General features: G+C 40.9%; 1 protein-coding gene across 2 annotated transcripts; it reads right to left on the reverse strand.

Moving 5' to 3' along the window:
• Window positions 1-245: 245 nt before the first annotated feature.
• LOC111148126 (MOB kinase activator 1A) lies at window positions 246-17,490 on the reverse strand. Of its 2 annotated transcripts, none has more exons than XM_022504545.1 (6): window positions 17,301-17,490; window positions 13,275-13,438; window positions 8,570-8,663; window positions 6,785-6,918; window positions 2,927-3,090; window positions 246-1,466 (listed from the first exon to the last, which is right to left on the reverse strand). In XM_022504545.1, exons 1-6 carry the CDS (start codon window positions 17,312-17,314, stop codon window positions 1,389-1,391), a joined length of 648 nt encoding a protein of 215 aa, XP_022360253.1. In that variant the 5' UTR covers window positions 17,315-17,490; the 3' UTR covers window positions 246-1,388. The 2 variants fall into 2 exon arrangements, with proteins under 2 accessions (XP_022360253.1, XP_022360252.1); XM_022504544.1 differs by having other exon boundaries at window positions 13,275-13,441.
• Between the last annotated feature and the right edge of the window lie 8,811 nt (window positions 17,491-26,301).

The following is a 26,301-nucleotide window of genomic DNA, read 5'->3' on the forward strand; positions in this document are numbered from 1 at the left end:
ACTTGTGCCCAGTACATTCTTGACAGGCGGATGGAGTTTACTAAATCCTAGAAACCTAATGAAAATTAGACCTTTATTTCACTAAAAGGGAAGATTTTTTTCATCCCAATAGAAATAGAAGAATTTCAAGTTTTGATCCAAAAACAATTAAAACAGGATTAAATCCCTATTGGGGCTCAAGCCATCCTTTGCTAACAGGATGAAGTAAAGATCTTTTACTTATTCCTCCCATTTTGTTTACACACACACACACACACACACACACACACACACACACACACTAGGTAGCACACCAAACTTTAAGCTGTGTTATAAAATGTGTACACCACCAAGGTTTTTTATTATGGGCTTCCTTAAGTTTTATCCTTGTTGGGAGAAAGGCTGGACATTTCTACACTACTCTTAACGAAGTCTCAAGTCACAACAAAAACAAATAGCAGTAATTCTTGTTTTTGTTTTAAAGGACACTCAAAAGAAAATAACCAAGTACTCTGAGTACTTCCACTCTCCTCTCCAGGATCTCAGGGGCTCTGAAAAAAACAACATGAGTGAAAATAGTGGTTCTGAGACCTGAACTGGTCATAATTTTTTGGAGTTTTCTTTCTTAGCCAAAAGCTACCTATTAAAATTAATCTGAATGAAGCATTTCAAAATAAAAATGTACAAGACTATCCTTACATGCCTTAAGAAAATTATTTCTGATATACAAACTCCTAAAACTTTAGATAGGTTTATGTGAATAAAATCCCAAATAAAGATTAAAAATAACATCATTTTAGAAATAACTCTGGTTACTCCCATACTACATAGTCATATGAGGATTTAAACTGCAATCATGGATTCTGAAAAAATAAACATATAATATATAGTCTTACCTATAAAAACACCAGCATACTGACTTCAAACTAAAAGGTTACCCAAAATAACACACAAATGTTCTAAATCTTAAGGAAACTTAAAAATACCTCTTCTATTTGTAAATAAAAACAGGATAAAATGAATCTGATTGTGTTATTAGGTAATTTGTTCCGGAAACTTGTTAATAAAGTACTGGTGGAAATTCCCAGTTGCTATTATGCTATAACCTGAAGCACTCATAAAAGAAAAGAAAATGAATAGACTACATGTTATCATCACATATTACAAGCAAGTCCAACTCTGACAGTAATAGGAGTGGTCAAACAGTGCCTCAGAGTCAGCTGCCTCTTGAATTTCTCACTGAAGGATTGGGCCAATCTACCTGTGGGACAATTTTGTCAGTAGACACGAACACATGGGTCTTTTTATCCTGTTTTCTTAAAAGTCTGTATCACTAGTCTATAACAGATAGCAATGAGATAGCTCTAGCAAATGAAGCAAGAGGGTAACTGTGTCCTAGAAGAAACATTTTATCTGTCTTTCGATCCAAGCTTCTCAATTAATTCCTGAAGAGGTGCCAACTCACGCCTATCAATCAGATTAAACTCCTAAAAAGAGAAGAAAAGTAAAATTTAAAAATAAGCCTAAAATTAAAACTCCATAAATGTCATTCCCAGCCCTGGTTTTCTGAAATACAAAAAAATGATGAAATGTTCTCTGTGAACATTTTAAAATGGGATCATTTTACTCATTTTTTTAAAATATTGGGGACTTACCAAAGAAACAACTGTAGGTATTAGCATGATCCTCACTGTGTAAAACATTAAAATCAAAACTGTCTATGTTTGCCTTTCCATGGAAATGATCTTAAAGCTATACAGGGAACTTCTGATCATGGCCACCTACTGGGCCGTGGCCCTTTGTCTTTCATAGATCTATACTAACCCTCCATCTACGTATCAAGTATTTATATCAAAATACTGTACTATAGCTATACTACCTCTCTACACTGTATCTGTATTTACCCCGTATCTGTATCTATACACCTGTTTCAGCACCTACACTCTATCGAGATCCACGCCACGCAACAATCTCAGAAGGAAGAGAGAGAAGAGCACAGTACATTCTCCTTTGTGCGGCACATGTAACTGAAATACACAATATATACTATAAGACTGTTGGCTTTTCTACCAAAAAACAGTTATCTAGACAAGACCTATGTACATTTTGCATAGAGAATTATCTATCTCTAAAGTTGCCAAAGGAGTCCCAATTCTTTAATATCTTTTTCAAACAATGTGAATTATTTTGATTTTTAAAAAGTTCCAGTTCCGGGGTGCCTGGGTGGCTCACTGGGTTAAGCCTCTGCCTTCGGCTCAGGTCATGGTCTCAGGGTCCTGGGATTGAGCCCTGCATCGGGTTCTCTGCTCAGCGAAGCCTGCTTCCCCCTCCCCCTCCACCTGCCTCTCTGCCTACTCGTGATTGCTCGTGCGCACTGTTAAATAAATAAATAAATAAAATCTTGGGTGGGGGGGGCGTTCCAGTTCCAAGTTAGGGCCCATTAGGTAACAGGCTACATCTTTGAATGGGGCGGTCCTTTTTGAAGTTTCTAGTTGCTGTCTTAATAAGATTTGGCCTGAAATGGGACTTCTGGGAGCTTAAACCAAGAGAACAACTAATAAGTTTTTCTCAAAGTTTCTCTCCCAGGCACAGACATCTCATGAAACAATCCAACTGCAGACGTTTTTCCAGAGCATCCCTTCTACTCAGCAGTGGTGATGGAACAGGAGGGTGGGGACAAGCTGTCCTGGAGTTTCAGTGCTCCCTGTCCTATCCTAACCAGAGACCCGGCTGCGGTAGCCAGAGGCAGAAAGCCCAAAACAGGGGTGATGCTTTCTATATTGCCACTATGCTCACCAATGAAATAAACAGCATGGAAAAGAGAAAAGAGAGGAATCGGCTTATAATTCACTCTCCGTCTGTAAAATAGCTCTCTCAATTACTCTTTATTAAAATTAACAAACGAGTCCAAGTCAAAGGACAAAGAAGTCAACATGGTTCAACTTACCTGAACAAAGAAGATAAAGTGCTTAAAGGAGGTGTTGAGGTGGGCCTCTTCCTGCAGCTGCATCACAGAGTCAAAGTGCTGGTGATAAATGTGGGCATAAACCCGGAACAGACGCTTCAGAATGGTCTTTGCCACAGACATAAAGTTTTTGGGAAATGGGACACCTGTAATCAAATACACATATATATCCATTGTCTTTTATCCAACTGAACAGTTTAGAAGCTGCCATAAGCAACTCCAACACACAAACACACACATTCACAAATACAAGCCTGTTTTTGACATACATACTTTTTAAAAAAAAAGACAAAGGAAAAAAAAAACCCAAACATAAATATACGAGGTATCCTCACACAGCACTTTTTCTGACTGCCTTAGAAAAACAGGCACAGGCACCAAGTTTATAAGGAGCTAACATGAATATAATTTCAGCTGTTTAATACTGGAGAGTTTCTTCCTAAGATTAAATGCAACAAGTATTTTGATATAAATAAAACAATTTCTATTTTTGTAATTCGTAACTCTAAATAATTTTTTACAAACACACACTCAACCAAGAATGAAAACTACGCAAGACAAAAAGGCATTATAATCTACTGTCTATAAATAAAAAGTATTTTATCTACATTACTCTGAAAAACCAGTTTTCTGGTTTTAGGAGTCCCAACCTTTTTATCTTTTCTCTAAAGTGCTATTTTCATTTTCCTGTAATACAAGATAGGGACAAACTTCCGGGAAAAGGGAGGCAGAGCACCTCACTATTTTGCAAAGAAAATAAACACTTCCTTAGAAAAGAATGGGGAGAGGGTTTGGTAACCTCTGGTCACGTTCCTGAGAATTCCGGTTGACAAGATCAAAGTCTTAGGAAATAGAGACAGGAGCAAGACAATACAAGTGGCACTGAGTACAGTATATAAACACATTAAGAAGGCATCAGCTTCCAAAATAACCTAGATTAGACAGCCTTAAAGGTTATTCCACAACACTACTCAAGAAACATTTCCTTTTCTTCAATCTTTCAGAAAAAAAAAATGGTTAAAACACTTTCTCCTTGCCTGCATTTTAATTTATTTCTTAACCAGTCCTTAAAAGCCTAAAATTTAGTCTATTTTGCTCTTACAAGCAAATTTTTTCTGATTCCCCCCATCCCATCTTGGCTAACAACTGGCATGTGTTTCTTTTTAAAACTTTATTTAAGTTAAATTCTACACCCAACGTGCGGCTTGAACGCAAGACCTCCAGAGATCAAGAGTTGCATGCCCTACTGAATGAGTCAGCCAGATGTCCCTAACAACCTGCATTTTCTAACTTTATTCTGGAGCTTGTGGGCATGTTTTTCTGGACTGGTACTCATATACTGAAAAGCTGGATTTTTAAGTCAAATTCCTTCTTTTAGAATTTACAAATATAAGCCTCTAGCTAATGAAAGTGAGTTAACAGTTCTATCTAGTAAGAATAAATAACTGGCAGAAGTAAGATGTAAATAATAGCCTAGTTGAGGGGGAAAAGGCTTCTGAAACATTAGGATGGATTACTAATGAATGGAAAGCTGAGAAAAGGGAACAAAGTTTTAAATATTCTTTATTTTCCATAATTGGAAGACTTTAATCATTAAAGAAATAGAAGTAATTTGTCTTAAACCAAGCACTTTCCAAGCTGAGCTGAACAGAAACATCCAAGCACAGTCAATACACAATAAAGAATCTGTGAGAAAGGAAACGGTTTAATAATAAAAAACCTGACCAATAGCAAACAGACAGGGTGTTAGCATGATACAAGCTTTTCTCCCAAAAGAGTCACTGATTAGACCACAAAAAGGAATCTGCTATGGTCTGAATATTTGTTACCCCTCAAAATTCCTATGTTGAAATCCTAACGTGGGGACGTGGGGCTCTGGGAGGTGATTCGGTCACAAGGGCAGAGCCCTCCTGCATGGGATCAATGCCCTTAAAAAAGAGGCCCCAGAGAACTTCTGCTGGCTCCTTCCACCATGTGAAGACTGAGAAGTCAGAAGTCTGCAACCCAAAAGTGGGCTCTCACAGGGACCCAACTACGCTGGCACCTTGATCTTGGACTTCCAGCCCTAAAAGCTGAGAAATAAATTTCTGTTGTCATAAACCATCCAATCTCTGGTAGTTTTGTAATTAGCAGCCCGAACAGACAAGACAGAATCCAACGTGATGTTCGTAAGACACTCTTAAACTGAAAATGAAAAGACTGATTTCATCTCATCCATAAATACCAATGCCAAAATCTTGATCAAAATATTAGCAAATAAAAAATACTCTTCCAGTAAAACATTAAATAAAAAAGATACTGGAGAAAACCTTGTGGTAACCAACAACAGACACTGGGAAAATATCGTAAAACTCAACAATCATACCTGATTTTTAAAAATGTACACACCTCTAACCAAAAGCAAGATTCCTGCTTAATGCTGAGGTACTAGAAGCACTTACATAAAAGTAAGGCAACAAGAAAAGAGGTCTGCCACATCATCACCATTACTCAGCACTACTCTGGGGCAACGAGATAAGAGCTACACAAGAAGCATCTGTATCAGAAAGGAAGAGGAAAAATTAATATTATCTTAATATGATGTGATTCTGTACCTGAAAAACTCAAGAAAACCAATCCAGAACAACTGAAACAATCAGAATCTGACGGTCAACTTATACAAAATTGTATATAAAAATCAAAAGCTTTCCTATGTATTAAACAACAACCATTTGTAAGCCAGACATCAATTTAAAAACACCATAAAATGTCTAGGAATAAACTTAAACTTGAAGGATTAACATAAAGTACACTACAGAATTTTACAAGAGGAAATAAGAAAGAAAAGATGAAGAAATGAAGAAATGTACCTAATTCTTGGGCAGACCCAGTATCATCAAGAGAACAAGACTGTCTATGTTAATCTACAATTTGAATGAAATAATCAAAATCTCACAAATACTTTTATTTTACCTTGCCAAAATGATTCTAAGTTCTTTGGAAGAACAAGTATCCCAGAAGAGCTATGAATATTCTGAAAGAGAAGAGCAAGAAAGAGAGACCAGCCCTACAAGATGCTCAAAGATATATGGCCATGGTAATTAAAACAGTGTGGAATTCCTACAGGAACAGATAAAGAGACTGAAAGACTCCAAATTACACGGCAATCTGGTGTACACATACAATGACCCAGGGAGAAGAGACACGTGCATTCGATAAATGGTACTGTACAAAACTGATTCACATTTATAACTAGAAAAAAAATGAAGGGAGCCTTAAGAAAAAAATTTCTGGCAAGAACAAAGATTTAAATGTAAAAACAAAACCACAAAAGTACTAAATGAAAACAAGGACAAATATTTTTATAATCTTGAAGTAGGGAAAACCTTTCTAATCATTATATTAAAATCCACGCAACAAAGGAAAAAATTAATAGAAAGTTACATACGGCAAGAATACCTCATGAACAAAATAAGACAAGAGGCAAGCTAGGGAAAGATACATATGACATATATGTCAAAGAGCTAGCATCCTTACCAAAGAAATAGAAAAAGGATAGGAACAGAAAACACACAATGATCAATAAATCAAAAAAATCTCAATGCCATCAGCATTTTTTTTAATGTACATTCAAACAAACTTATTTACCCAAATTGAAAAGATTAAAAAATAAGTAGCCAACCAGTATTATCAGTGAAGAAATACAGGCAGACACAAACATGGCTGGAGGGAATATGCATTTACAAAACTTTTTGGAGAGGAATTTGTCAGCCATCATTACTTTTTTTTTAAGTAACAAAGTATTAAAAATAATACAACATATTTATCAGTTAAAAAGGAAAATATTCAACATTAACTCACCAATCTTAGAAGGAAAAAGAGTTTCATCATCAAGCTGATCCTGAACCCAAGTCATCAAATAGTCAATGTATTTTGGTGCAGAACATTTGATGGGCTTTTTAATATTAGTACCATCTGCCCAGTGATATTCATATCTGGAGAGAAAAAGGTTTTACTGATAGAGTTTTCAAAAGCAGTAACAAATGTACAATTTGTAATCAAAGTAGGTCTACATTTTATCAATAGAAGTTAAACATAACTTAGTAAATGACTTCAAGTTCTACTGGAGGTTACTCAGAGTTCCCTATAGAATTATCCTGAAATAGGATAGTTATAATTGGAAGAGAAAAGGAGGATAATGTGGCAGCTGACAGTGCCAGAATGGATGTTTAAAGATAAAGGAACTGTATCTTCATGGTAGAGGGAGCTAAGGACTGGGTCAGAGACAGATGGATCCCCCACATCCTGCAACAGCTGACCATCAAGGTATCAACAACGGAGTCTACATAATAAGACTCTTTCCTGGGCGCACCGGGTTGGCTCAGTTGGTTAAGCATCTGTCTTCGGCTCAGGTCATGATCCCAGGGTCCAGGATCCAGCCCTGCACTGGGCTCTGTGCATCAGGCTCCCTGCTCAGTGGGGTGTCTGCTTCTCCCTCTCCCTCTGCCCCTCCACCTCCTTCTGCTTGTGCGCTCACTCTCTCTCTCTCTCTCTCAAATAAATGAAATCTTTAAAAAGTAAATAATAAAAAAATAAATTCAACTGGAAAAAAATACAAAATCTTAACAGAGGAAAAAAAAGAGAGAGAGAGAGAAGGAGAGAGAGGAAGAGAGACTATTTCCTGCAGAGAGTACTAAAGAAATACCCTTAGGCATAAATTTCTTCTTCCTCCCTTTGCTGAGCTAGAATGTATATTAAGACTTCTACAAAACTTCACTGTGTGAAGCATTTAAGTCACAGATAAGTTTTCTTACTTATTTTAAAGAAGTTTGAGGAATAAAACACAAAATAAAAACATCCCTCCAAAATACTGTGATTAAAAATAGAACTACAAACTCATTGGAGACCTTTTTTTTCCTTTATACCTGTAGCAAATCCAGGAAAGACAATTTTTTCCCAAGGCGTAAACATTTTGATACCATTATCATCACATAAAATTAGTCATTTATTATTAGAAAAAAAGACTGGAAAGAAACACTAAAACATTAATCCCATCACACCTTGACTTAACATTACAGGTGATAAAAGAGTTCCATGATTCTTAATATTTCTTAAAATTTTTTATACTCAAAATTTCTTCTTATTTATTTGAGAGAAAGAGAGGGCAAACGTGCATGCGCAAGCAGGGGGATGGAGAGAGGGAGAGAGAATCTCAGGCAGACTCCCTGCCAATTGCAGAGCCTGATGTGGGGCTCGATCCCATGACACTGGAGTTCAAGACCTGAGCAGAAATCAAGAGTCGGCCAAATCAGCTGAGCCACCTAGGTGCCCCTATAGTCAAATTTTTTCAGTCTAACATCTTTAAGCCAGAAAATTAAAGTGGCACAATTTGGACATAACACTAAGCACAAGAAAAAAAACTGAACATTCATTATTCAGCATAATACAATTAAATACTAAGTACCACAGACCAAAGTATTTAATAATAACTAAAAGCTTATAAGGAAGCATTCAAGAACTCGTAAGATTGAACTGTTTTTATATAAACAGATTAAAAACAAAAAGGCCTTATTGTTTCATTTCTACCAATGAGTGATCAGCTTTCTTTAGTACTTCGAATACCTATCTAATAGTCAGTGTATGTACCTGGGACCTGCAGACATGACTGGACAGCTTGCTTCAGTGCAGAATTCTGTAATAGTTCCATACAGCATGTTGATCTGGTTGAAGAAATCCACAGCTGGAAACATAATAGCAGAATTATGTTAAAATGTTTGTGCAAACACAATAAAATGCAGACCTCTCAGCTAAAGGAAAAATGGACAATGCCTTCAAGTTTTTGAATAAATCTGTAAGAGATTCAATGATCCAGGGATACTGCGAATTCCCTTCTCTTATTAAGCTGTCACACCTAAATTAACTTTTAATCTATATTCACTTTAATATAGTAAGTTTTTAGCCAGTACAGAACAGCAAGAAAATAAAATCTTAGCAATACTTCTAACTTAATGGTGATTATTATATCAGTAGAATATATAATTTGATTATATCCAAGGGAATGAAAAAATCCATTGCTTCCTATCAATCTGGACCAGACAATACCATTTGTGTTGGGAAAAAGCAAAATGCATCGGAGAACATCCTGTAAGGGGGAAGGTCTATCAGCTGTATCTGCCACCATGTCCTTTCTGTGTCCTCAGTATGCATTAGGCCTCAGGTTTTTTATGATTTTTATGATAAGATGTTTTAAATGCCTGTTGAAATCATAAAAAACCTGAGGCCTAATGCATACTGAGGACACAGAAAGGACATGGTGGCATAATGTCCCTTGTCCTGGAGACTCCAGCTATCCAAAGGGACAAAACTGAGAGGAATATAAGAGTTAAGAGAAAAGGCAGCATCTCGAGGGGCTGAGCTAGTCAGTGAGCACTTCCAAGAGGAGCTTCTGCTAAATATGGAAGAAATGGAAGAGGAAGGGAGTAAGTAGTGAATCTATCAGAGTCAAATGTTCCTCTGCAGAGACATCCACATAAGCCTTGGAAAGTTTTAAAAGATGTTTCAGTTCCCTGTCTAAAGGAGTCCCTAAAAACCACCTGGAGCTTTTCCGCATTTCTTAAAAAACAAATAGATTTAAAAAAAGCTCCGTCTCGTCAAAAGGAATTTTATATAAAACTCCCTCACTTATAAACCTTCCTCTTCCTGAGTCACGTTGGAGAACAGACTATCTAAAGCAAAAAGTCTCCAAGAAAAATTGAAGGCTGAAGAAGGCCAACAGATGGCTTCGGAGTAACAAATGACAGATATATTGGTAATTGTGCTATAAGACAAAGTAATCATTAGGTCCTTATTTAAATATTTAAAAGTATTTAAAATTTCTCAGGTTTAATTTCTAACACAGTAAGTATCACTAGATAAAACCTACATAACTGACAGCTCTTTGGGTTTCTTGATAACTTTTTTTTTTTTTTAATGGATGTAGATCCAGATTCTTTTTTTTTTTTTTTTAAGATTTTTTATTTATTTGACAGACAGATCACAAGCAGGCAGAGAGGCAGGCAGAGAGAGAGAGAGAGAGAGGAGGAGGCAGGCTCCCTGCTGAGCAGAGAGCCCGACGTGAGGCTCGATCCCAGGACCCCGGGACCATGACCCGAGCCAAAGGCAGAGGCTTTAACCACTGAGCCACCCAGGCGCCCCTCTTGATAACTTTTTAGAGCATACAGGGATCCTGAGGCTAAAAAGTGGGAGAACAGTCCAAGACAGAAAGTCTCAAAGGAAAACTGATGGCTCAGGAAGGCCAACAGATGCTTTCAGAATAACAGATGATAATTTGAGTTAAGGTTAAAAAAAATAGGGGAAGGTCTTTTCTGAATATATAATGCTTCACATGGTTCACAAAGATCTATAAAAACATATAGTGATAAATCTTAATCCCAAACACCCCAGCTTCCCCCTATAGATAACCACTACATTATTTTTTTGGTCTCCTGCCCCCAAGCACCTGTATCCTGTCTTACACAAAAGATTTAACATATCCCGTAGTTATGCACCTTGTTTCTCTTAGTAATACAAATAAAGGCTTTTTAACATGCTGAAAAAAAACCCAAAATTTTTCTTATTATGGCTACAGAAATTTTTAAATAACATTTGTAGCTCACATTATATTTCTATCGGACAGTGCTGATCAAAGAAATGATTATCAACAGCTGAATAATACCACATAAAAAGACAGCTGGATAGTATGGAGGACATTCTGGACACTTTTGGAAGTATATGTCACCACATATAAAGGAGCCTTCCAAACAAACAAACTTAAACCCGAATTTGAGCAAAGTTCCAAATCTGTGCTAAAGTGGGAGCCTCTAGCCACAAATGGCTACTTAGTTAAAAATAAATTTAAAATTCAGTTCCAGCCACACAAGCCACATTTCAAGAGCTAAATGGCCACAGTACAGATACAGAACATTTGCATCATGGCAGGAAGTTCTACTGGACAGTGCTGCTCTAGATCTAAAATTCACAGGAAGTAAAAGGAAGAACAAAACGTGGTAATGCATGCTTTGGGGATACAATCAACACGATTCACACTGTGGGAAATAAATGAACTGGTTTCTTCAACAACAAAAATAGCAAGGAACAAAGATTGCAACAAGGGGGAGCCTGCGCATTAAGAGATTCAAGAAACATTATACAAAAGCCTTATTAGTCTGATTTAAACCAAATATAATTTTTTTTAAAAAAGGTACAATTAGGGGCCCCTGGGTGGCTCAGTTGCTAAGCATCTGCCTTCGGCTTGGGTCATGATCCCAGGGTCCTGGGATCGAGCCCCCCATCGGGCTCCCTGCTCCGTGGGAAGCCTGCTTCTCCCTCCCACTCCCCCTGCTTGTGTTCCCTCTCTGTGACTCTATCAAATAAATAAAATCTTTTAAAAAAGAACATTTAGAAGACAATCAGGGATATTGCTAACATAAAGTAATGGAAGTATTGTCATTATCTTTAAATGGAGGAGTGCCAGGGCGCCTGGGTGGCTCAGTGGATTAAGCCCTCTGCCTTTGGCTCTGGTCATGATCCCAGCATCCTGGGATCGAGCCCCGCATCGGGCTCTCTGCTCAGCCAGGAGCCTGCTTCCCTTCCTCTCTCTCTGCCTGCCTCTCTGCCTACTTGTGATCTCTGTCTGTCAAATAAATAAATAAATTCTTAAAAAAAGGGGGGGGGTTGTGCCTGTCTTTTAGAGATATGGAATATTTATAGATGAAATAATATGTTTGGGGCACCTGGGTGGCTCAGTCATTTGAGCATCTGCCTTCAGCTCAGATGGTGGTCTTGGGGTCCCAGGATTGAGTCCCGCATTGGCCTCCCTGCTCAGTGAGGAGTCTGCTGCTCCCCCTCCCTCTGTCCATCCTGCTTGTGCCCTCTCTCTCTCTCAAATAAATAAAATCTTAAAAAAAAAAAAAAAAAGAAAGAAAGAAAGAATGTATTTGGGATTCACCTCAAAACAATCAGGGTGAGGTGGGCTGGCCGTGTCTCACTGCCAGCATGGAAGAAACTAGGGGAGAGACAGGAAGAGTGGGGAAGAGGTGGAGAGGGGAGGGAGGAATCAAAACATGAAAAGAAAAAAAATTAATCAGAGCGAGATATAGAAGCATGAATTAGCCATGAACTGACTGTTAAAACTGGACAATGGAAGCCTGGGAATTCACTGTATTAGTTTCTCTATTTTTCTATGTTTGAAATTTTTCATTAAGAAGTTTAAAAATTCCGGGGCGCCTGGGTGGCTCAGTGGGTTAAGCCTCTGCCTTCGGCTAGGGTCATGATCCCAGGGTTCTGGGATCGAGCCCCGCATCAGGCTCTCTGCTCAGCAGGGAGCCTGTTCCACTTCCTCTCTCTGCCTGCCTCTCTGCCTACCTGTGATCTCTGTCTGTCAAATAAATAAATAAAATCTTTAAAAAAAAAAAAAAAAAAGAAGTTTAAAAATTCCTAGAACATCTGAAGTCCCTAACAGATTTAAATCTTGTCAGCTGGTACTGATCTCACCTCAGAAATGACAGGCTCAAGTATTCAAATCTCTAGCCTCAGTATATATAACTTTCCACATCATGCCCTCATTTTCTTGAACTCGAGCGGCTTTCAGCTCATGGGTCCCTCCCATTTTCTCCCAATCTCTCAATTTCCTCCGATTACTCCTAAGTCATAACAATCACGTGACTGCCCATATGAACTGCAACTGATGTCTGTGTATACGCAGGCAGGTGAGAGCTGCTGGGAGTGGGGGGTGCGACTGGGGAGGCAGGCTCCCTACAAAGTCATGGTCCACCACCGGTAGAATTTTGCATTCCAATGTTTTATCTCACCTTACCCAATAATTCCTACCATTCTATTCTCAGAAATCACCCCAAAGCACTCAACATCTCCCCTCAGGTGTCTCTACCCAGCCACATAAGCTACATAACCAAGTACTCCGAAGAGAACAAAACAGTTCCGGATATATTTGTACCTATGAGTTTCTTTCTTTCTTTCTTTCTTTTTTTTTTTTTTTTTTTAAGATTTTAATTATTTGTCAGAAAGAGAGAGAGAGTACAGGCAGGCAGAGTGGCAGGAAGAGGCAGAGGGAGAAGCAGCCTCCCTGTGGAGCAAGGAGCCCGATGTGGGACTCGATCCCAGGACGCTGGGATCATGACCTGAGCCGAAGGCAGCCCGCTTAACCAACTGAGCCACCCAGGCATCACTATGAGTTTCTTTATAGGTAATTCATTATACTACAATGGTTATACCTGAAAAAGAAACTTGATTAACAAAAAGATTTTAGCAAAACGTTCCTATAAATCAACAAAGCTGAATGTTCTTAAAAACTTACTGTTGACAGCAATCCATTCATTGAGGTCTTCTCCCTCTGGCAACATAACAGCTTGTCTCAGATTCCCGCTTCCTAGAGTTGCTTCTGCATGTTTTAAGAGTTCATACTGATGAGAGCCCTCGGGAATATTCTTCTTTGGTTTGAATGTTTTAGAAGAGCGGCTGCTGCTGTTAGGTTGAAAGTAAAAGTATATCAATCTTTATTTTAGGAATGAAAGCAGAATGGCATAATTTTAGGCATACAAATTGTTCTGAAAATTAAAAAATACTCCCCGAAAAGTGCCAGGACAGGGAGAGGGTGACAATCACAAATAAAGAATGTTTTAAATGTTTTTCCTCACAAAGATTCAGGATTAGCAACACAATTTCATACAGAACGCAATTTTACTATGCCTCATGAAGTAGTATGGTGCACCAGGATTCTAGTCCTTGATCTGCCACTAATTCTGTGACTGTCTGAGAAAACAAACTTCCTTTTGGCTTCAATTTCTACCTACAGACAATGGTGGGGAAGAGAGATAGCCCTAAGTTTTGAAGAGCTAAAAAAAATCCAGTTTTCTTTATCAAAAGATTTGTGATGCCATCAAAGCAAACCACAGTAGACGTGACATTAACATTCTGAAGTTATTAGCATGGAAAATAAATGAGACAACTGGTTACTGAGAAAAATGATTTTTCTCTAAGGAAGCTAACAGGATATGAAACCCAGAAGAAATAGAGGGATTTCTAACCATAAAAATTAAATTTCCATAAAAGAACAAAGAGGAACCTGGAAACAATCCCAAAACTTATTAGAAGAGAAATAAATAAAATTTGATATATCCATAACGTGGAATAGTACATAGTTAAGAACAAGTTAGAGCTACATGTATTCACATGCCAAGATATCAGGTCATAAACATAATGAAGGACCAAATGTCCAGCAGAATCCCATCTTCTAAGGGCAGAAAAAGTTTCAAAAAGGGGGCACATGGCTGGCTCAGTCAGTAGAACACGCAACTCTTCATCTTGGGGTTGAGTTCAAGCCCCACACTGGGTGTACAAATTACTTAAAAATAAAACCCTAAAATAAAGAAAAAGAAACTAACATGAAATGATGTCTCAAGAGTCAATATGATCTTCATCTACAGTAATACTTCCAGGGCGCCTGGGTGGCTCAGTTGGTAAAGCATCTGCCTTAGGCTCAGTCAAGATCTCAAGATCCTGGGATCAAGTCTGGCTCCAGGCTCAGTGGGAAGCCTGTTTCGCCCTCTTCCTCTCTCCCCAACTTGTGCTTTCTCTCTCATTCTCTCTCTCTCTCAAATAAATAAAATCTTTAAAAATATATTTTTGAATACTTACAACTCAAAAAAAAAAAAAAAAAAAAAAAACTACCCGATTTAAAGATGATCACAGGATCTGAACAGGCATGACTCCAGAGAAGATATACAAATGGCCAATGGCATACAAAAAGATGCTGACCATCATTAGTCATTAGGAAAATGCTAAGTAAAATCACAATAACACTTCACATCCATTCAGGATGTCTATAATCAAAAAGACAATTAACAAGTGCTACCTATGGTGTGGGTAGATTGAAACTCTCAAAGAGTGCTGGTGGGAATGCAAAATGCTGTCATACTTTGAAAAAGTTTGGCAGTTCCTCAAAAGATTAAACATAGTTAGCATATAACTCAGCGATTCCACTTCTTGGTATTTACCCAAAAGAAATGAACCTATGCATCCAATACAAAAATCTGAACACAAAAGTTCACAGCTGCATCATTCGTAACAGCCAAGAAGTGAAAACGCAAATGCCTGTCAACAAAAAGTTTAGAAGAAAAAAAACAGCCTCACATTTCGATCCAAAAGGTAACTAAGCAACTGGGCATCCACAAACAAACCACTAACTAAACATTAACATATAGGAAAAAGACTTTGGGAGTGGAGGGAAAGATTGTTCCAGTAATACAGAGATTTACAATTACAATCTAAATCAGAAAAACTTTCAGACTTGGTAATCATTCTGTGTAGCCCATACTTCTAAAAAATAACTGAAAGGCGGGAAAAAACGACTTGAACAAGGATATTCTCAGTAGTGCTGTAACAGCAAAATACTACATAGAATCCAAATTTCTCTGCTATGTATTGGTTTGGTAAGATTTCAAATCCACTTGTTTAAGACAAGTGAAATTTGTTTTAATCCACTTGTTTATGACAAAGACAAAAAGAAAAGTTGTTTTCACGTAAGAAATGAAGTAAATTGTGTCAGGATGTCATCATCTCATCTGTTCGCACCCGTAAGAACTCAGTAGTTCAGCTGCTGAGGGGCCCCCCCTGGGGCTTATCAGTGAAAACTTATGAAGAAGCAACTACGGCAAGGAGACATTTTGACTATAAATACCAAGAATTTGTGCGGAATACTTTAGAGTGTTCGGTCTGGGCAAGATGACACTGCTATCTAAACAGCTCTCTGTAGGGGCGCCTGGGTGGCTCAGTGGGTTAAGGCCTCTGCCTTCAGCTCGGGTCATGATCTCAGGGTCCTGGGATGGAGCCCTGCATCGGGCTCTCTGCTCAGCAGGAAACCTGCTCCCCTCTCCCCCTCTCTGCCTGCCTCTCTGCCTACTTGTGATCTCTGTCTGTCAAATAAATAAATAAAAATCTTAAAAAAAAAAAAATAAACAGCTCTCTGAAAACCTTGGGGCAACTGGCCCTTCCAGTCAAATACCCAGCCCAAAAGGGAAATTCACTTGCAGGTCAACACCAGCACCATCGCTCCCTGGCAACAAGGACCTTCACTTGCTGGACCTCAGCTCTGGGTTGGCTAAGCCAGCACCAAGACCTATAAAGGTACATCTCAACTAAATCTGGGCCTTCTTTCTTTCATCTCTCCTTGTTTGGAACAATAGTGTATTTAATCCATCACTGGCTTGGAGTATTTCATTAGTTTAATAAGAAACACTAGCTGCTACGCTACTGGCCTATGAAATTCCCACAGCAAACCTGTGTTAAATACGTTGCCCGCAAAGACAAACCCAGTCTCTGAACATAATGTGCCTCCCAAAGCAAAACATTATCACAATAAGGAAACGGATAAATTCTGGTTAAGGAACACTACGAACTTGAATAAAATTTAATGAAAATGTCAAATATGTGGGTGATGTCCTCAATCACACAACACAAAAATTTAAGTGATGTACCAGGTAGAGAGAGCCACCTGAAAATAATAAGGTGCTGGAGCAACGCTTCCCAAACCTTAGCGCGCTTAAGAATCGTCAGAGAATTTACAAAAGTTTCCACTTAAGCCTCATTTGGGCCTCAGGCTTTATCTCTAAAACAGGATTCTACCCAGGAAAAGTTAATTACACAAAGTCACAGTGGTGCCCGGCTAGGCTCAGTCAGTACAGCATGCTAGTCCTGATCTCGAGGTTATAAGTTTGAGCCCCATGATGGGTGTAGAGGGTACAAACTAACTAAAATCTACACAAAGTCACAAAGCGGGCTGAATCCGAACTGGAGAGAAGTCTGCATGCAAGGCCGCAGATTAACTTCAAGCTTCTCAAACCACGTCTTCCTGGGGTAGCCTTTTTCCTCGGGGGTAGTTTTAATACAGAAGATAATAAAACTTGGCATACGGTGGAGTAAAAAGCTAAGTCAGCACGGATCGGTACTAGAAGGCTCCAGACTTGAGAGGACTCGGGAGCCCCAGCGGCGGGGCTCCGGGCTCCGCCCCCGGGTCGTCCCTCCACCCTCAGGGGCGCTGAGGCGGAAAAGTTTGCAGGCACTGCCGGCCTCGGGGCCTCTTTACTCCGCAACCCTCTCTCTCTCTGTTTCCTTTGCCTCGACTTTCACCTCCGTCTGCCCCGGCCCACCTCCGGGCCTCTCCCATGGCCCTCGGGAGAAGGGGGCGGGAGGCGGGCAAAGCAAACGTCGGCCATTCCGACCCCGACCCCGGGACCCCGTTCTGGCCTCAGATGCCTGCTCGCCCCCGTCCCCGCCCTCGCCCTCGGCCTTCAGCCCTCCCGGCCCTCCGCCCCGCCACACTCACAAGAGGAAGCTCATCTTCTATCCTCGGAGGGGAGGGGCCACTGGCCCCCGCCGCGCCCTGGATTCGGAACCCGCGCAGGAACCACGAGGAAGCGGACAATCCTCAGCTCGCAGCCAGCGAAAGCACCGGGCGCCGCTGCTTTGAACCGAGGGTCGAGCCGGTGCCAGTTGCTGCGCTCGCCTCCCCTACCTTGCCGACCCGAAATGCGGAACCACCAAAATCTCGCGAGCGAAGGCTTCGGCCCGCCCCGCTCCTGCGAGAGAGACTAGACGCACCCCTCTTAGCCCCGCCCCCTCCTAAAGCTCAGCCAGTCAGCGGCCTCTAAGCAGGGACTTCCTCCTCCTGGAGGCGTGGTCAGTTCATGGTCCCTGGCCTGGGGGAGTGGCTCACCTTGTGCTTGGTCTGGGGTGTTGCTGGGTTTGCCGGCATCCTCTTTATAAGGCAAGGGGCCTCCAAGAGCGCTGCAATTTTGAAGAATTTATTTTGATTTTTAAGTTGAGATATAATTCACATAGCATGAAATTTACCCTTTAAAAATTTGCACTCCAGTGGTATTTTTCCTCTATTCAGAGTTATGCAACCATCACCTCTAATTCTAGAACATTTTCATCACCCGGAAAAGAAACCTCTTAGCAGTCATTCCTCTTCCTCCCTCCTGGCAACCCCTGGCAACAACTAGTCTACCTTTTTTATATGCACTTGCCTCACCTGGACATTTCACATAAATGGGATTACACAATATATGGTCTTTTGACTGGCTTCTTTCACTTAGTATATAATGTTTTCAAGTTTCATCAACATTGTAGCATGTATTAGTACTTCATTCTTTTTTATGGCTGAAGAATATTCCATTGTATTAGTATACCTATTTTGTCTGCCCATTCATCAGGTTGATGGGTATTGAGTTGTTTCTACTTTTTGGCTATTATAATTAATGCTGCTACAAACATTCCTGTAGTAGTTTTTCTATGGACAAATGTGTTCGTTTCTCTGAGGTATTATACCTAGGACTGCCTGGGTCATGTGGTAACTCTACATTCAACTTTTCGAGGAACTCCCAAACTGTTTTCTGAATTGGCACCACCACTTTACATTCACACTGGCACATGTCTGGAGGGTCTAATATTTCCATATTCTTGATGACATTTGCTATCGTCTTTTTTTTTTTTTAAGTGTTTTCAGGTGCATTTACCTTTTTTTTTTTTTAAGATTCACTTATTTATTTTACACAGAGAGAGAGTGAGTATGCAAGCAGTTGGAGGGGGAGACAGAGAAAATCTCTAGCAGACTCCCCATGGAGGATGGAGCCCAATGAGGGGCTCTAGATGGGGCTTGGTGTGAGATTTGATCCCATGACCCCAAAATCATGACCTGAGCTGAAATCAAGAGTCCCCACTCAACTGACTGAGCCACCCAGCTGTTGTCTGTTTTTATTGTAGCTATCTTAGTGGATGTGAAGTGATAATCTCATTGTGACTTTGATTTGAATGTCCCTGTTGGCAGCTGTTGAGAATCTTTTCATCTGCTTATTGACCATGTGAAAGGAATTTATTTTTATCTTCCTTTAAAGTTATCTCAAACCCTCAAAGGATGATACAACAACCTAAAAGGGGTTTCAGTTCAATAACATAGTTCACTGTCTCCATGATGTCACCATCTCTTTGTTCCTCAACACTCATCAGTCCAGAGTCTGCACTCCACTTGACCTCCTGAAAAAATTTGTCTCATCAAGCTCTCCAGTGTCTTAGCTTCTGAATTCCATGGGTATTTTTCAGTCCTTATCTTACTTGCCACTTGGTTCAATCTGACCCATCCTACCAGACTTCTCATTTGATCACAGTGATTTCGTTTTTCAAAAACCTCTTTCGGGCACCTAGGTGGCTCAGTGGGTGAAGCCTCTGCCTTTGGCTCAGGTCATGATCTGAGGGTCATGGGATGGAGTCCTGAATGGGGCTCTCTGCTCAGCAGAGAGTCTGCTTCCTCCTCTCTCTCTTCCTGCCTCTCTGCCTACTTGTGATTTCTGTCTGTCAAATAAATAAATAATTAAAAAAAAACCCTCTTTCTTAAAAAACAAAAAACCTCTTTCTTATTCCCTGTGATCTGGTTCCTATAAGGCAAGAGTAGGGGCACAGAAAGGTGAAGACCATGGCCAGAATGTTGTAACAGTTTATTTTAGTCACACTTTTTTGGTAGCAAGTGACAGAAATCCACACTGTTTGTGCTTCCATCTGACCTGTCTTATATTTTCTTTTCCACTAGACTGTGAGATTGCTTAAAAAGAAAATCTTTTTAAAAATAATAAAGTAAAGCAAAATAGAAAAGAGTGACTAAAAAGCTCATATGACTATTTGTGTTTGAAACGTGCCAGTGCTGCTTAATAATATAACATTTTAAGTATTTTATAACCCTTTGCCTTGGTTTTTTCATCTGTAAAATGGGGAACAACCTCATAGGGTTGTGTTCAGCTATATGAGTTCAGGTACAGAACTCATTTTAGACTATTCTTGGAACATATACTGGATTAACTTTTGCTATTTAAAACAGAAGAAATTTTGACACGTCTTTATTGAGACAAAGAAACTGAAGGGACCCCATGGGGGGAACTGAAGGGTTTTTTTTGTCCCCCCTCTTTGCTTCTCTTCTGGATTCTGCCTTGCTAGAACCTGCACCCCTACCTCAGTCTATATACACCTTGTAATGCGATAGCATATGTCCTCCTTGCAAGGGACAAAAAGATAATGATGTTTCTGGAGTCTTCCAGTACCATAGATAACATCTAAGGAGTGACTGCATGAGGTCATCGTAAAGGTTCTCTAACACCACTGACTCCAAATACCTTGATGCCTAAACCCCTGGCTTCAGGGAATGAGGGACTTATGGACACCTGGATCCTGTCCTTGTTCTGATCAGTTCCTGGATGCCTGAGAGGACACGTTCTCTATACCAGACCACAATCGCTAATAAAACCCCAGGCCCCAAGTAAAGATAAGACTTATACTCCTCTCCCTTCCAAATCTCTTGGATGTTCCGCCTATATCTCTCTCACTCTCTCTGCATATATATCTTCAATAAACTCTGCTCTCACCTACTGCTGGCTCAGGTTTGATTTCCATCCTGCATGAAGCCCAGGACCCTCTTTGCTAGTCCTGCAGGAACCCCTCTGGGTCCTTGGACCAGGCCTACCCACGTCTTATCCCCTCTATTGGATTGCCAGCTTCCTGACAGCAAATCCCTGATTTATTTACCTTTGTGTTTTACCCATGTCTACTGTGGGGCCTTGTGTCAGTGTAGATACTCAGAAAATACATGCTATGTGAGTGCAATTGGATAGCTGGCTACATATTATCTTACTTTATTATTTTTAAAAGATTTATTTATTTATTTTAGAGAGTTGAGGCAGGGAGGAAGGGTAGAGGAAGAGGAAAAGAGACTCTCAAGCGGATTCCATGCTAAGCACAGAACCGGACTTGGAGCCCAATCCCACGACCCAGAGACCATGACCTGAACCAATATCGAGCCGGATACCCAACCAACTGAGCCACCCAGGTGCCGCTATATATCATTTTAGACTAGTTCCTTAACTCATGTGGCCCCTGAATTTCAACAGTTTTGTGTAGCTTGGGAAGTGGTTATATCTGTTTGCCCAGAAAGTACATGCTCACCTTTTTTTTGTTTGTTTGTTTTGTTTTGTCTTTTATCTACCATGGGTTTCCCTAGTGGAGAACAATTTTTGATCAAATGACTGTAAAATGACCATATATGACAGTACATATGTTCTGGGAGGGATGGAAGTGCCTTCCCCAGACACTTTTACAAGGAAGTCATGTGGGAAAACCACAGAAATATATCACTAGGATACTGGAGGGAAAGCCAAGGGAAGTCCTATGCTGGTTCTGCACCCTTGGCTTCTGAGAAAGAACACAGCCAGTAAATGCTAGAGCAGTGGTAAACTGGAAACTAGTTCTATGTGTTTTGGATACCCACGTGTTTTCCATGAGAATTTTTTGTATTTTCGGCTTGTTGTACACATGTTCTCTCTCTCACACACACACAATTATTCTAGACGATGTAGTCTCATAGAATTACAAGTCTCAAAGAATTACATGTATAATTTGAAACCTTCTAGGAATATATATAATTTTTTAAGACTTTATTTATTTGAGAGAGAGAGAAAGAGCATGAGCTGGGACCATGGACAAAGGGAGAGGGAGAAGCACACTCCCCACTGCCCCTGTGATGCTGGGGCTCGATCCCATGACCCTGGGATCATGACCTGAGCCGAAGGCAGATGCTTAACACACTGAGCCACCCAGGTGCTCCTCTAGGATATATATTTTAAAAAGCAAAAATAAACATAAGCCAAAAACCCAGGTGGAATTAATTTTATTTAACCCAATATACTCCAAATAATGTGATTTTAACATGAAATCGACTTTTAAAATATTGAATGAGCCACTTATTCGTTCTAAGTCATCAAAATATGATATGAGTGTGTTTTCCATACACGCAACTTCATCCAGACTATCCATATTTCAAGTGCTCCATAGCCGATTTCGGCTAGCAGCTGCCCTACAGGACGGTATAGTTCTAGACCAGCTGTATGACCCTCCGATGACACAACTTCAGTACGGTGGGTCCATTTGTGCTTGCTCTATTCAGCACCAAAGTGCCAAGTTGTCATGATCTAATGAAACATTAACAGAAGAAATGATACGAAAACAATGCATTAGTCCCAAGTGGCAGCTACATGATGCCACGTTGGGATGAAGAAACCAAGGAAAAGGAAAATGATGGGAGAATAGAGTCATGGCTTAGTAGATGGTGGTGCAGAATGCTCGGCGCAGAAGAACTTGCCCCGTACCTGTCACTACCGTATTCGTGTCGCAGGTGACTTCATTTCACCCAAGTATAACCCATCACATTAAGTGATGCTGGTAATTTGATTTTATTAACTTCAGTAGTTTTGTTGGTGTTTAATTTATAACATTGTTTTCTGATAGCTGTAAAAAGCTATAAACACAAAAACACATATGGATTTGTAGTTTTATAATAACTTATATTATTTAAACAATGTAATTACCACGAAAATATTTCCCAACAGCATGGGGAGAAAGGAATTCATGAAAATTCTTCCCTCTTTTAATAGGATTGTTCAAGTTGGGCATCTCCCCTGAGGGTATGAAAGGCCACCCAGTTATCTAAGAAAAACCCTTTCATGATAGCTAGATTCGGGGATGGGGGAAGTGAGGAATCACAGGGATTTTGGGGAAAACCTAGGTCAATATTTGATCAGGATATCAACATAGTTCACTTAGGAATCAAAGATTAGATTTCTGAGTTGGGAGAGGGAGATCTCGAGCTAATTGCCAATTGCTGCAGGGCAATCGCTCCCTTCCTGGGCCAGCACACAGCCTACAGTTTACAAAGACTGGGGAGGTGTGCTCCCTCCTTGGCTCAGTTGTCTAAAGAGATCATTACCCCACCATCTGTTCACAGCAGATGCTGAAAGCAGAAGCTAAGCAGTAAATTATAAAGTAGCCAGTACTGCCTTTTCTGAACTTCTCCCAGCCCCCCACCGTGACCCCCAGTCATCACGCAGTTCCCCTTTCCAGCTCTCTCGGACAGAATTTGCAACCTTGCATTTTCATTCTGTGTCAGAGTCCTAGACGGGACACTGACATCATTTGCCGAACTCCCGCTTTGCCACACCAACCTCACCCACAGGCAGGGCCTCTTCCCACGTGGCTCACGGCAAGATGCCGCCCCTCCCGGGCTAGCAGGGTCTCTCAGCAGCAGCTCCCGTTTCACCTCCTGCCACAAGTGAGTGAAAAAAGACAAGCAGTAAAGTTGCTAAGCCGTCCTTGCCCATTCTCGTAGGGCTCAGGTGTTAGATTGTGAAAGAGAAATCCCAATGTATCAGACACCGAAAACACTCAGCCAAGAAGCCCAATGAAAGTTTCTGCTCTGAACATATCTGAAGCCTGGGGTGCCAGGGTGGCTCAGTGGGTTAAGCGTCTGCCTTCGGCTCAGGTCATAATCCCCAGGGTCTTGGGATCCAGCCCCACATGGGGCTCCTTACTGGGCGAGGAGTCTGCTTCTCCCTCTCCGCCTGCCGCTCACCCTGCTTGCGTCCCCCCCCATAAATAAATAAAATTTTGAAAAGGAAAATATCTTGAGTCTAAGGTCAGCCCTCTGCCAGTCACCTGGACAACACATAGGCCTTGCCCTCCTAGAGCTTATATTCAGTTGGAGAAGATAGATATTAATCAAATAATTGCACGGCTTCTCTTAGGAGGAAAAGTACAGAATGCGTGAAGAGCATTCCGAGAGCATCATGAGAGACATAAGAGAGAGCAGGGAGTCTTAGGAGAGGCCACTGAAGCCGAGCCCCCAGAAGATGAGTGAGCCAAGTGAAAAGAGAGGGGAGAGGGTCCACTCAGAGTCAATAGCATTCGTAAAGGCTTTGAAGCAGGTAAGTGTTGCCCTGATCCGGGCACCAAAAGAAGTCATCGAATGTGGCAGGCAAGGGGAAAAGTGAAGAGAGCTGAAGGCAGTCAGTAAGAATCTTGGATCTGATGTGAGGCAAGGTGGCCAGTCAGCGAGGGGTTTCCGGAGAAAAGGGAAACGTTTTCTGTTTTCTGTTTCTGTTACAGTGTAGCTGACGATGCCAGCTACACTGTAAGCACGGAGGCAGCTAAGGCGCTATTGCCGTTGTCCTGGTGGGAGGTGGAGTTGACCTGGACCGGAGCAGTGGAGATGGGTAGATGGAGCTGAAAGCTATTCTGGAGAAAGAATACGCCCGTCTCAGTGCAGAGCTGGATGGGGTCAAGGCTCGGCCCGTGTTTCTGGCACAAACAACTAACTGGTAGCTGGTTTGTCCCAGTTACTAAGATAGAAAAGACTGGAGGAGGCACCTGGGTGGCTCAGTCGGTTAAGCGTCTGCCGTCGGTTAAGCGTCTGCCTTCGGCTCAGGTCATGATCTCAGGGTCTTGGGATCGAGCCCCACGTTGCGCTTCTTGCTCAGCGGGGAGCCTGCTTCTTCCTCTCCATCTGCCTGCTACTCTCCCTGCTTATGCTCGCGCACTCTCTCTCTTTCAAAGAAATAAAATCTTTTTAAAAATGCAAGGAAAAGCAGCTTTGGGCATAGATCAGGAGTTCTGTTCTGAATGAACTAACTCTGAAATGTCGACAATACAGATACACTCAGAGATGGAGCTCAGGAAAGAGACCAGGTTAGAGCTGAACTGGGGAGTTAGCAGCCACACCTGGCTGGCTCAGTGGGTTAAGCGTCTGCCTTTGGCTCAGGTCATGATCTCAGGGTCCTGGGATTGAGCCCCACGTCCAGCTCCCTGCTCATCGGGGAGCCTGCTTCTCCCTCTCTCTCTTCTCCTTCCCCTGCTGGTGCCCTCAATTGCTTGCTCTCTCTCTCTCAAATAAATAAAACCTTCCAAAACAAAAAAACTTGGGAGTTAGCAGCACATAGATATTTACAGCGATGGCGGGCTAAAATAGCCAAGCGGAGGGCAGAGAGTGCCAGGATAGAAGCTGGTATTTAAAGGCTGCATAGAGGAGAACTTTGAGAGAAGCAGCCAGAGAAGTAGAAAGGAAAGTAGGAGGGAATCTTAATGAAAGCAGGAGAAGAGTCTTGAAGGATAAGAGAGAGCGTCAACCCTGTTGAATGATCTCGAAGTTTCGGTAAGATGAGGACTAAAGGAAAGTCTGTGAAAGCAGTGACCGTGCGGAAACCTCACAGCTTTCTCATCTTCAGGTTCCACCTCAGTGATTCAGGACAGAAGCCTTGTAACCGCCATCCCTGTGGGGGAGGGACCTGGGCAGGAACCAGATGTACTGATGAAAACCTCTGTCACCCAGGCATGGCTGCTCTACTCACTCAAGAGTAGCTTTCTCTGAAAGCTGCTCTTTCTTGAGTGAGAGATGGTGAAGAAAATTCGGGTCAAGTTGCCTTCTGCCATGGACACCCTATTGACCCCAAAGTTGTAAATGCCTTTTCTCTCATATTTTTCCACCATTTTACTTTGCTCTATTAACTCTGCCGCTTACCAGCTGAGCACCATGGGCAAGTTATTTCACCTCTTTGTGTCTTCCTTTCCCCATCGGTAAAATAAGGATAATACCACAACAGGTATGAAGATTAGATAATACATGGAAAACACTTAAAACTCTCCCTCCTATATGTTGGCCATTATTAGTCTCAAAAACAGAGTTTGCGGTGATGACTTCTTTTCTTTTCTCTTAATGTTCAAAAGCAAATTTTCTTGTGTCTTGAAAAAGGAAAGGTGGGAGGTGCCTGGGTGACTCAGTTGGTTGAGCAGCCTACTCTTGGTTTCGGCCCAGGTCATCATCTCAGGGTCCTGGGATCAAGCCCCCCACAGTGTGCTCTCTGCTCAGTGGGAGGTCTGCTTGTGGATTCTCTCTCTCCTTCTCCTTTTGGCCCAGCTCTCTCTAATAATTAAATAAATAAATCTTTAAAAAAAGGAAAGGAAATGAATTTGAAAATTAGATCTGCTATTTATTAACCATGTGATTTTGGGGGAAGTTACTAACCTCTCTGTGCCTTGGTTTCTTGATCTATAAAATAGGAATATTGTAGTATGCTACTTTATAGGGTTATTGTGAAGACTAAACGAGTTATTAAGCATAAAGCATTTAGAACATAAAGCCTGGCCCACAGTAAGTGCTATTTGTTACTTATGCTGTTCTCTGTAGCAGATCATTCCCCTCAATATTATTACCACCTTTAATCTTAAATGAAATAAAGTCAGGACAAATAGAAAGCGTATAGGATTATTTTCATGATCAAATACATGTTGTAATTGATTTATCATTAATTATAAGGAGATAATAAGCAAGAACATCCCGGGTGGCATCCAAGTACTGATGTTTGGGGGACAAGCAGTATTTTCCATAACAATTCCTGGTGCTGCTCTCAGAACTATGTATTTTTAACCACTCCGATAAAGCATCATCTCTCTCTCTCTCT

Source organism: Enhydra lutris, unplaced genomic scaffold (assembly GCF_002288905.1).
Source record: "Enhydra lutris kenyoni isolate GAN:26980312 unplaced genomic scaffold, ASM228890v2 scaffoldscaffold18, whole genome shotgun sequence".
Lineage (NCBI taxonomy): Eukaryota > Metazoa > Chordata > Mammalia > Carnivora > Mustelidae > Enhydra > Enhydra lutris.

Coding starts and splice junctions, on each gene's coding strand:
- LOC111148126 (XM_022504544.1), bottom strand. Junction 3,091..6,784: donor TCTTTTTCCTTCTAAGATTG/GTGAGTTAATGT, acceptor ATTTGATTACAG/GTGTCCCATTTCCCAAAAAC. Junction 1,467..2,926: donor ACTTTATCTTCTTTGTTCAG/GTAAGTTGAACC, acceptor TTCTCTTTTTAG/GAGTTTAATCTGATTGATAG.